The following is a 12,117-nucleotide window of genomic DNA, read 5'->3' as shown; positions in this document are numbered from 1 at the left end:
TTGGCGGCACCCACTCTAAATTTACCTGGTAAGTGAGAAGCCACCTGTGTCTGCTAATTGCCTTTAACCAAAGGAAAAATCGATTTCCCCTATCTTTATGACAAGGGGTAGCTTGCAACTAAGAGCTAGGCACCAACAGAAGTTAGGCTCCTACCCTCCCACAGGAACTGAGAGAGAGAGCACTATCCTCCTTAATTATTACATTTCAAAGAGTTGGCTCCCAGGTCCTTAAGAAAAACATTCCGGGGTTGTAAAACTGGCAAGAGGTTTATTTACCTTTTAAGATCTACATTCTCGCAAAGCAGTAGAAAAAGTATTCACAATTACAAGTTTTCTAAAGTAAACTGCTTTCAGAAAAGTGAAGAGAAGGAGTCTTTTCCCTTTTTGCTCCAGGGAAAATTAAATTCTCTTTTTCTTCTAATTTGTATTCACCCTTACACCACTGTTTCACAAATAACATCACCGTTAAGATTTACTAAATGCTCACTATATACCAGGTGCTCTGCATACAACTGCCTCAGTTAATCCTCTCAACAACCTAAAAGAGAGATACTGTTATTACTACCCCTACAGGGCCCACAAAGGTTAAGTGACTTGCCCACAAGATCACACGTTGAGTAAATGCCTGAGTTAGGATTCCAGACCAGGGCTGTACGATTCCAAACTCAACGACTTTAGTCTCCAGGCTACCAGGCTGCCAGAGACACGGCTGAAATCCAGCATTAGTTCTTACAGGGTCCCATCCTTGACTAAGGGACTGAGGGGTGGGGTGGGGTGGAGAAGGGATTGGGTTGGGGGTAGAAGGCTACCGCAGGCGCCAAGGAACTCCCAAAATAACCCCGGCCCGAGGGCCAGAAATGTACTGAGAGATTAAGGACGGGATGCATGCCTTCCAAAAAGTGGCATTTTAGAATTTATCCAGCACCCCAGCACACTGCTAAACGTGGGCACACAACCACCACGGCCCTATCACGCACAGCGGGAACCCAGTCTCTGAGCTCCACCCCGTGCGTCGCGTCATCAGAGTCCCGCCAGCCAATCCATTCTCTCGGTCTTCGTCTGCTCGGGTATTGCAACTGCCTCCATTGATCGAGCCTGGGCCAGCATGGCGGCGTCCATGTAACCCGGCCCGCGCCGCAAAGGGAACGGCGGCGGCAGCGCGGGCCCCGCTGGGGTTAGAGGTCATCATGCTCAGGGTCGCGTGGAGGGCGCTGAGTTTGATTCGGACCCAGGCCCCAGTTCTCGGGCTGCCGGGCGGTGGGAGCGACAGGTTTCCTTTCAACCAGCGGGGCCTGCAGCCTGGAAGTGAGGAGCTGAGAAATGGGACGGCGGGTGTAGGGAAACAGGGTTCGGCGGCGATAGGGAATAAGGAAGCACAGGAGTAGGGGAGATGTACAGCGGTCAGGATAAGGGGGAAAGGGCGGTGGTTGCGCAAGAGGTGAAACAAGGTGTGAGAGACAAGGAAGGGGTAGGGAAGAAATGGGGCAGCGGTTAGGCTCAGAAGCGCATAAACCGTGGCGGACGGACAATGCGAGGGGCCCAGAAAGGAATTGAGGGTGGACTATTTAAGGAGATGGGCCTCAGCCTTCTCTTTTCTGCGTAGGTCTCCTTCTCCAGGCCGCGCGCGGACATGTCATCCAGAAACCAGGTAGGAGTTCCTGAGGTGGGACTTGGGGCGGAAGAGAGACCTCCTGGAAGGCTGGGGTGGGTAAGGGGACCGATGTGGCGAGTTAGAGCCACTAGATGGGGTGAGCCAGAAGTCCTGAGCAAAAGACTCCACGTCCACCTTATACAAAGCCCTAGGCCTGCTGCCTGTATGGAGAGAGAGAGGTGTTAAGGGCGGGAGCAGGAGCTTTACAGGTGAATGAGTGAAAATGAGCTTGCCAGAGGGAGTGCATGGCTGGCACCACCCAGGCCTACCTAGAGTATGGCACTTTGTGTCTGCGCTTCTGAGATGCAGGATGTAGTTTCCCATTGCAACTCAGTATGTGTAGTAGTTAAGATCCTTCTTATTAGGTAAATGATACGGGAAGAGGTACTTCCTCTTTCTGATTCTTATTTCTAAAATGAGTATGAAAGTATCCATTTGCAAGGTTTGTTAGGATTCAGCGATAATACATGAAAAGCATCCTTAACACTGTGCTCAATTAAACATATTAGTAGTGTATATATTAGAATTTATTATCTGGGGCCGGACGCGGTGGCTTACGCCTGTAATCCCAACACTTTGGGAGGCCGAGGTGGGTGGATCACTTGAGTTCAGGAGTTCGAGACCAGCCTGGCCAACATGGTGAAACCTCTCTACTAAAAATACAAAAAAAAAAAAAAAAAAAATTAGCTGGGTGTGGTAGCGCGCACCTGTAATCCCAGCTACTCAGGAGGCTGAGGCAGGAGAATCGCTTGAACCTGGGAGGTGGAGGTTGCAGTGAGCCGACCATGCCACTGCACTCCACCCTGGGTGACAGAGCGAGACTCTATCTCAAAAAAGAAAAAAAGAAAAAGAAATTATTGGCTGGACATGGCCCCAACATTTTGGGAGGCCAAGGCTCGAGGATCACTTGAGACCAGAAGTTCAAGACCAGCCTGGGCAACATAGCACGACCCAGTCTCTACAAAAAATAAAATAAGTAGAATTTATTGCTATTAATATATTTGTAATATAATTTTTTTTCTGCCTCCCTATCAGAACCAACTTGAGCTGTTAAAGACAGAAGAGGCCCATCAATGTTATTTGCATAGCAGGGTCTGACTGGAGAGGATAAGTCCATCCACACTATGCCTCTTTCTCATCTCTAAGGGATAGCAGGGGTGCACACACCCAGACTGAGGTTCTCCTGTGATCTCTACCTGGTGCTTACATTTCAGGCATCGTACAGTTAGCTGCCTTTCCTCAACCCCCTTAATTCATTCATGCAGTCAGCCAGCAAGTGTTTGCTGAGTGCCTAGTCTAGGCTGAGCCATGGGTCAGACTATCGTGGATTCCAAAGGAGTCAAACTCTGTCCTGTCCGCAGGAGGACCCATCCTAGTGGGGGATCTGAGAACTGTAGAGCCAGATAGGTGTATGAAAGGTGCAGGCACAGTGTAGGGTCTTGGGAAAAGCCACCTACTCCCAGCATGAAATATCAAAGCAGGTGCCCACAGAGTTTGCAGAGGAGAAACTGAGCCCAGAGATATGCAGTGCTTTGCTTGAGACCCTGGATGTCCCTTCTGGAGTTGGAGAGTGGGTGAGAAGAGCCAGGTCTGGGAGGGTGGGCAGCGAGAGTTGACTCTGGGTGTTTTCTATCCCCATATTTACTTGACAGCCCAGCCTGGGCAGGATGATGACCCGCCTCCTTCTACACTGCTCAAAGACTACCAGAATGTCCCTGGAATTGAGAAGTAAGCAGGAAGAAACCTAGTAGGGGAGGCAGGGGGCCCTGGGAGGATTGTCGGGGAGTGGGAAAGACAGTGGCTTTGAGACTTGGCTTGCTGTAGCTGAAGCTTGATCTAGGAGGAGGCAGGGGCCCAGGTGTGGTGAGAGTGGGTGGCCAGCAAGGCAGATGGCACTCATGAAGCTCGGCTACTTGGGGGTTTTTTTGTACTCTAGATGAACACCCTGTACTACTAGATTCCAAAGAGCTAACATGCTTCACAGGTCTTTGTAGAAATCTCTCTTCTCTTGTTCCTCACAAAAGCTGTATGTCCCCATTTTATAAATTTTCAAGCTGCCCGGTGTCATACAGTTCTAAGGGGCAGAGCTAGAGTTTGAATCCAGGGCTGACTGACACCAAAGCCAGAGGCCCTCTGCTCAGCTCCTGTCCAGTGTGGTGGGAGCTCGTCAGTCCCTCCCACTGTGCAATTTAACTTGAAATGTCTCAAAACAGATCGAACCATGTTGTAGCTAAAATGGAAATCCTCTCCTTGGCCTCCCTATGATGAGACCGAAACAGTCGAGCTGACAGCCCCAATTTCTATAGTTTTCAGCCCAGCAAGCCAGATCCACACTGACTTTTAATTCCTGGGAAATGGCTCCCCACCTCCAGGGAGATTCATTTGCTACAGAAGGAATTTTTCAATCATCTTTGCTTTTCAAACTAAAATGAAACCAGCATTGCTTTCCTCTCCCCGTCTCCCCTCTATATCTGTCTCATTGCTGTGGTTTTTCCACAGGGTTGATGATGTCGTGAAAAGACTCTTGTCTTTGGAAATGGCCAACAAGGTGAGCAGCCTCTGCCAAGCCTCAGCCTCCCGCAGTCTTCTCTGGGACTCCCTCCTACCCTGGTTAGCACCCCCCATCTCATGCTTCTCCAGTCACAGCACTTAGCCCACTGTCATTGTGTCCACTTGTCAATATCCCTAGACAGAGCATCTTCAGGGCAGGGACACTTTTGTTCCCCCACCATACCCCTAGCACCTGACAAACAGGTGCTCAGTGAATGAATGAATTAATGAGCATAAATGAATGAGCAAGCTTTGGGGACATGCATGCAACAAGTCATTTCCCCTGTCAGTGGCTTTGGCTTTGGGCTCACCTGGATGTGGACAGCCATGTGGTTGGTCAAGGCCACAGTGAGCAGAGTGAAGTCAGGCCCTGAGCCTTATGGCCCTAGTTGCTATAACTGTAGCCAGGGTCCTTGAGGGGAAGAGGGCTAGTTCTTAGAGGGTGGGAGATTCCGCAAATTTTCTCTGTCTCTTCAACAGAAGGAGATGCTAAAAATGAAGCAAGAACAGTTGATGAAGAAGATTGATGCAAACCCGGAGGACACCAGATCCCTGGAGGCTCGAAGTTGGTCGGGGACCCTTGGGGAGTGGGGGGTGTAGGGACGCCTGCTAGCTGGGACCTCATCTAGGGCTCTTGTCCACAAGCACATGCACATGGGCTTGGGAAAGGGAGAGATATGAAGGACCTAGAGCAATGAAAACTGGACCCTGTATCCCAAGCTCTGATGCTGGAGTCAATGCGCAGTTGGACCTTGTACCTCTGTGTGAGCTTGCGTAAGTCACCAACTCTCTCTTGGAGCACCTGCTTCCTCATCTGGAAATGGGGGAATAAGGGAGAGCAGAGCAGAGAGAATGTTACCCACCTCATGGCAGCACTGTGAGAGGCAGCCAGGGGATGTAAACACCTTGGAAACTAAAGCTCACGATGTGTGATAGTAATAGTAAGACTAGACTGGGCGTGGTGGCTCACGCCTTTAATCCCAGCACTTTGGGAGGCCGAGGCAGGCGGATCACGAGGTCAGGAGATAAAGACCATCCTGGCTAACATGGTGAAACCCTGTCTCTACTAAAAATACAAAAAATTGGCCGGGCGTGATGGCTCACGCCTGTAATCCCAGCACTTTGGGAGGCCGAAGCGAGTGGATCACGAGGTCAGGAGATCGATACCATCCTGGCTAATATGGTGAAACCCCGTCTCTACTAAAAATACGAAAAATTATCCAGGCACTGTGGCGGGCGCCTGTAGTCCCAGCTACTCGGGAGGCTGAGGCAAGAGAATGGCCTGAACCCAGGAGGCGGAGCTTGCAGTGAGCCAAGATCACACCACTGCACTCCAGCCTGGGCGACAGAGCAAGACTCCATCTCAAATAAATAAACAAATATATAAATAAAATTAAAAAACAAAACAAAACAAAATACAAAAAATTAGCCAGGCGAGGTGGCGGGCGCCTGTAGTCCCAGCTACTCAGGAGGCTGAAGGAGGAGAATGGCATGAATCCAGGAGGTGGAGCTTGCAGTGAGCCGAGATCTCGCCACCGCACTCCAGCCTGGGCAACAGAGCGAGACTCGGTCTCAAAAATAAAAAATAAAAAAATAGTAAGACTAACATTTACTGAACTCTCATGTGCCAGACAGACACCATTTTGCATTCGCAAGGGAATAATGTTCCTACTTTGGTTCAGGCTGGAACTGGCAGTAGTCCTTATTAGATGTGAGTGAAAAGCGCCACCATTTCCCTCTCTCGTTGGGTACAGTTTCTCTTCATTGCCCACTGAGGTAGACTAGTGGACCTGCAGAGGGTCTGCCCACTTTCTTTCCTTTGCTATTGGCCTATATCACAGCCGCCTCCTCCTCTTCCACCCTCCTGCCTTCATTCTTTTCTTCTTCCTGTGCCAGGGATTAAAGTCTGGTGAGTTCATCTTGGATACTAAAACCCCACTGAGAACTGGACTCCAGGGTCCTCCATAGCCCCTTTTGAGAAGCCTCCATTGCCCTGCTGAAGCCGTGGGCTAGGGACCAGCTCAGCCACAAAAGACCTGCTTATCTTTCCTCACCTGTTTCTGCATTATCACTACTGAAATCCCCAGGTTGGCAGGAACAAATGGCCTGGACTGGCAAGGTGGTTACTGGGTTCCTCTTTTAGCACAAGTTTTGATTCTTCTTTTTTTTTTTTTTTTTTTTTTGAGTCCGGGTCTCACTGTGTCACTCAGGCTGGAATGCAGCGGCAGGTGTGATCATGGCTCTCTACAGCTCGACTTCTGGGGCTCCAGCAATTCTACCTCAGGCTCCCAAGTAGCTGGGACCAAAGACGTGCACGACCATGTCAAGCTAATTTTTGTGTTTTTGGTAGAGACAGGATTTCCCCATATTGCCCAGGCTGATCTCAAACTCCTGAGCTCAAGCAATTCACCCATGTCAGCCTCCCAAAGTGCTGGGATTATAGGCATGACCACCACACCCAGCCCACAGGTGTCACTTCTGCCTTTCCATTAATAGTCAGTTTTCTGAATGCCAGTTGCTTCTAGCATAGTGTCTGCTCTAGAGAACCCCTGAGGAACCAAGGCCCATCTTTCTGTGTTATTCCACTCTACCTAAGTTGCTGTGATGGAGCCATGTGGTCAGAGTCAGGGTTCCCACTGCACTTTCTGCAGTGCTCCCAGAACTCAATATGTGTACTGGGAAGGGTCTGCTGTCGTGACAGCCTCTTTTGGGGCCAGCTTCTGCTTTTGCTCCCATCTTTGCAGTACAGGGGGTAAATTAAACAAGAGGATGCCTGAACGAAGGATATCCTGGGTTCTTGAGAGACAAGTGGGAGCTGATAATTCTGAAAATTCATTAGTCAAAGCATGGAGATAAAGGCGGCAGCAGGAAGGGGAGAGGCAAGGAGTAGACCCGTGACAGTTTTAGAATCTTATTTGTGCCAAAGTAATTTACTGCATTGGCTTGGACCTCTAGTACAATGTTGAATTGTTAACCATGATAGCATTGTATCCTAGTCTAATTCCTGAATCGAATGGCTAGTCTTACCATTAAGAATGCTATCTGCAGCCAGGCACGGTGGCTCACGCCTGTAATCCCATCACCTTGGGAGGCCGAGGCAGGTGGATCACTTGAAGTCAGGAGTTTGAGACCAGCCTGGCCAACATGGTGAAACCCCATTTCTACTAAAAATACAAAAGTTAGCCCTGCCTGGTGGCGGGCGCCTGTAATCCCAGCTGCTCTGGAGGCTGAGGCAAGAAAATCACCTAAACCTGAGAGGCAGAGGTTGCAGTGAGTGGAGATTGCACCGCTGCACTCCAGCCTGGGCAATAGAGCGAGACTCCATCTCAAAAAAAAAAAATGCTATTTGCTATGATTTTTGGATGATATCTTTATAATATTAAGGGATGTCCCTTCCTTGGATTTTGCTTTTTAAAGGAAAGGTAATGTCTAAGATAAGCCTTTGAAATCTTGAAATTCAAAGTGCTTTGGGATTTATAGAGAGCTGTACAGAGCATTGGTGATTGTTATTCCATGAGTTCTTAAAACGTAAACCAGGCCTGGGCCCTTCCTTCCTCTGTGTTCAACTCTCATCCTCTGTGGTTTGTGGTTTCAGTTGTTGCCTTGTCCGTCAAGATCCGCAGTTATGAAGAACACATGCAGAAACATCGAAAGGTAAACTCTGGGCATCATTCGCAGTTAAACAGCAGCAGCCTGGGGGAAAGGGGTCTGGAGGGGAAGGACTCTAGGTCCAGAGAAGAAGGCTTAGAAGAGCCAGTGGGCTGTAGCACCAGAGTGCCCACCTCTCAGCTCCTGTGGGAAAAATGCTTCCCTCCTGCCTCCAGAGGACTTGGAGCCTTACAAGACCATGCTGAGTGTCACCAGGGGTTAAGAACACAAACTTTAGAGCATGTTCACTATGTCTGGCACATGCTGAGTGCTCAGCAAATATTTGTTGAATGCATGAATGGAGTCAGATTGCCCTGGGTTCAAATCCCAGCTCTGCCACTTGCGCTTAACTAGCTGTGTGATGTTAGGGAAGTACAGGTCTCAGCCTCAGTTCTCTTTTCAATAAGATGGAGATCATACGAATACCTGCTCACAGGATTGCAAGGATTATGTGAAATAATAGTAATAGCCAAGGTGATGCATATAAAGTCTTTAGGCCCTGTGCTAAATACTTTACATGCATGCATCTTCTTATTTGACTGTCATGACTATCTTTCTTTCCCGTCTAAATGAGGAAGAATCTAGTCATGGAGTGATTAAGTTATTCCTCAAGGCATACCCGCTGGGAAGTGATGTGCTGAGACCTTGAAACAAGGCAGTTTTGCTCCGAGGCTCATACTCTTTTTTTTTTTTTTTTTTTGAGACGGAGCCTTGCTCTGTCACCCAGGCTGGAGTGCAGAGGTGCGATCTCAGCTCACTGCAACCTCCGCCTCCCAGGTTCAAGCAATTCTCCTGCCTCAGCCTCCTGAGTAGCTGGGACTACAGGCACGTGCTACCACGCCCGGCTAATTTTTTGTATTGTTAGTAGAGATAGAGTTTCACTGTGTTAGCCAGAATAGTCCCAATCTCCTGACCTCAAGATCCGCCCGCCTCAGCCTCCCAAAGTGCGACATTACAGGCGTGAGCCACCGTCCCCAGCTATATTCTTAACCATTATACCATATCTCAGCACAGTGTCTGGCACAAAGCTGTTGTAAGTAGGCAAATGTTGTTTTTTTTTTTCTTTTCTTTTGAGACCGAGTCTCGCTCTGTCGCCCAGGTTGGAGTGCAGTGGTGCCATCTCGGCTCACTGCAAGCTCCACCTCCCGAGTTCACGCCATTCTCCTGCCTCAACCTCCTGAGTAGCTGGGACTACAGGCGCCCACCACCACGCCCAGCTAATTTTTTGTAGAGACAGGGTTTCAACCGTGTTAGCCAGGACGGTCTCGATCTCCTGACCTCGTGATCCGCCTGCCTCACCTCCCAGAGTGCTGGGATTACAGGCGTGAGCCACCGCACCTGGCCAATGCTGTTATTTTTAATAAACACTTGACTGTGAATACAGACTGGTCCAGCACCATGCCTGGCACTTCAGTGTTCCCTGGAGCCTGCTTCTTAGAGATCACAGTTTCGCTTATTTGGGGTGTGGAACAGCAGTCCCATTGCAGAGGTCCCTCACAGGGCAGCAGCCAGCTGTGGGTAGGCATTTCCAGGAAGAGCACAAGGCCTTCCCTCCTCTCTACCCCAGCTGACAGTTTGCTAAGCTGTGGAGAGTATGAGTTGGTGGTGCAGGAGAAAGAGCATGAGATTTGAAGTCAGACCAATAGATAGAGATTCAAGACCCTATCTCAGCACTCACAGTTCTAAGGACCTTTTGTGAATCAGATAATATCTTTAAACCTTTGTTTTCTCATCTGTAAAATGGGAATAACAATGACAATACCTCCCTCAGAATTGCATTAATATTTGCATAAGATTACTGAGAAATTTCAATGAAATGATAAAATGACCATTGTTTGTTACTGTAAACAACAGTAACACTTATATAATACTAAAAGTAATGCGAATCTCTTGCAGGACAAAGCCCACAAACGCTATCTGCTGATGAGCATTGACCAGAGGAAAAAGATGCTCAAAAACCTCCGTAACACCAACTATGATATCTTTGAGAAGATATGCAGGGAGCTGGGGATTGAGTACACCTTCCCCGCTCTGTATTACCGAAGAGCCCACCGCCGATTCGTGACCAAGAAGGCTCTGTGCATTCGGGTATGAGTCAGAATTGCTGCTTTGCTTGGCCCCACTCAGGAACTGGGATGGAGGAAGCAGATGGGAGGGGTCATTTGTTTCTGTTAGAGGCATGGAACTGGTCCCAGGCCCTGGAATGGATCCAGGGAGGTCACAGGCCACCAACCCCATGGAGAAAGGCTGGGGTTACCATCTGGGGGAGATGGTTCCCACCCCACCTGTTCCAAGTCTGAGGTTTTGCACAGGATTACAAGGTCTTTTTCTGCCCCTTTTCACCCCCAGGTTTTCCAGGAGACTCAAAAGCTGAAGAAGCAAAAAAGAGCCTTAAAGGCTGCAGCAGCAGCCGAAAAACAAGCAAAGCAGAGGAACGCAGACAGCCCTGCCAAAGCTGGACCAGAGACACTCAAAGACAGCCAATAAATTCTGTTTAATCATTTCTATCTGTCTTGAAGAATGATAGGAGAGATGATGGGGCTCTTTTTGGCCTGAGGAGGAGGAGGAATTTATTCTTTCATTTAGCTCTGAGATCCCAGAGTTGTCTGAGGCAGAGTCCCTGCCTCACCCACCAGAGGACACACACTCATGACATGCCTCCCACATACAAACAAGTACCTGTCATCCAGGTGACGTGTGTCAGTGGAGGCAAGACAGAGCACATGACAGCAAAATGGAACTGGCCGGCTGGGTGGGAAGAACTGCTGTAGGAGCTGCCTTCTGGACTGGGTCCTAAAGGATGAGTAGGAGTTCACTATATAGAGACAGAAAGGGAAGGCCTCCTGGGCAGAAGGAATTGCAAGTACAAAGGCAAGGAAGTCTAGAGAGACATGCTGTATTCAGAGAACGGGGAGAATGAGAAATAAACCTTGAAAGGTAAGCCGAAGCTGAGGTGTGAGAGGCTTTATATAGTAAGCTTAGAAGATTGTACACTGTCCACTAGGGAGTGAGGAGACAGTTCAAGTTTTAAAACTGAAGGAGTGATGGTAGTAACAGGTCTGTGTTTTAGATAATTAAGCAACAGCTGTGTGGAAGGTAGGAGGAGAGATCACAACAGTGTACTGGGGCTGGGGGATATCGGTTTTCACATAGAGAATCTGATCAAAACTACAAGTCCTATCCCCAGGAAACTGTACATATGCAAAGCATTGCTTATAAATTCTAGGGAGTTATGGATATCCTCTTCCCCATAAAGCCCATCCATTTATACCAGTTAAGTGCCAAAGCCTTGAAGCCTGAGCATGCTTGGTATGTCTGAAGAACCTAAGGAAGACAGTGTGTCTAAAACAGAACAAAGAGAATAGAAGACATATCAGGGGGGTGAGTAAATACCAGGTGATGTAGAGCTTTCTGGGTGTCTCAGCCTGCCATAACAAAATACTACAGGTGACTTCAGAGGATTTGTATTGAGTTCATTTTTTCACCGTTCTAGAGGCTGGGGATTCTAAGATCAGAGTACCAGCCAATTCAATTTCAGGTGAGGACTCTTCCTAGCTTGGAAAGGCCACCTTCTCAATGTCATCACATGGCCTTTCCCTTGGTCCATGCACTGGGGAGAGCTCACCCTCTTACAAGGCCACTGATCCCGTCATGAGGGCCGTACTCATGACCTTATCTAACCCTAGTTAACTCTCAGAAGCCCGATCTCTAAATACTGTAACATTGGAGTTAAGGCTTCAACATATGAATTTGGTGGGGGACACATTCGGCCCATGTGCTGGACCTCACTCTGGGAAGGGAAGCCACTGAGGAAAGCCAAAAGGAGAAAGGTGTTAAAGTGCTATCCAAAGAGCAAGTGGAAGATTAGATCTAGGACTCAGTAGAGAGGTCTGGACTAGAGAGGTTTGCAAGTTGTTGGGTGGTTGAACCCATGGGTATAAGTGAAACTACAGGGACAGAGTGTATAAGAAAAAAGGGCCATGTCTGGAATGAGAAGGATGATCCCTGAGAGCTTAGCCTAAGAAGGAGCAGCTGAGCTGGAGGAGAAGGTGAAGTAGGGGTAGAACAGAGCCTGGGTGTCTGCAGAAGCACAAATGAGAGGCTCAGAACTGAAGATCCACTATTCAGATATCACTTCCAGGAATTGTAGGGAAGGCCTTTAATGGGCAGGACTTCCAAGTGGCCACGGCTGCTTGGAGGGACTGTGTCAGAGGGCCAGGTGCTAACAGTTAAGGGGGCTAGCCGAGGGAAAGGAAAGAAAAAGGAAC

At 48.7% G+C, this 12,117-nt stretch overlaps 1 protein-coding gene across 1 annotated transcript; it reads left to right on the top strand.

The window, feature by feature from the left end:
* Positions 1–43: 43 nt before the first annotated feature.
* On the top strand, positions 44–10,354 carry MRPS15 (mitochondrial ribosomal protein S15). The gene is made up of 8 exons (XM_010360434.2): positions 44–1,305; positions 1,604–1,648; positions 3,304–3,379; positions 4,151–4,199; positions 4,682–4,766; positions 7,797–7,855; positions 9,746–9,937; positions 10,199–10,354. The coding sequence occupies exons 1-8, from the start codon at positions 1,188–1,190 to the stop codon at positions 10,334–10,336; spliced, it is 762 nt and encodes a 253-aa protein (XP_010358736.1). The 5' UTR covers positions 44–1,187; the 3' UTR covers positions 10,337–10,354.
* Positions 10,355–12,117: the final 1,763 nt, after the last annotated feature.

This window comes from Rhinopithecus roxellana, chromosome 12 (assembly GCF_007565055.1).
Source record: "Rhinopithecus roxellana isolate Shanxi Qingling chromosome 12, ASM756505v1, whole genome shotgun sequence".
NCBI classification, from domain to species: domain Eukaryota; kingdom Metazoa; phylum Chordata; class Mammalia; order Primates; family Cercopithecidae; genus Rhinopithecus; species Rhinopithecus roxellana.
Note: the sequence above shows the minus strand (reverse complement) of the source record. Positions and strands in the feature narration are given on the sequence as shown.

Bases quoted from the DNA above. Each gene is read 5' to 3' on its own strand.
- MRPS15 (XM_010360434.2), top strand. From the start codon at position 1,188: ATGCTCAGGGTCGCGTGGAGGGCGCTGAGTTTGATTCGGACCCAGGCC. The intron at 4,767-7,796 runs GTTGGTCGGGGA...TTGTGGTTTCAG, and splicing joins CAGATCCCTGGAGGCTCGAA to TTGTTGCCTTGTCCGTCAAG. The intron at 7,856-9,745 runs GTAAACTCTGGG...AATCTCTTGCAG, and splicing joins ACATGCAGAAACATCGAAAG to GACAAAGCCCACAAACGCTA.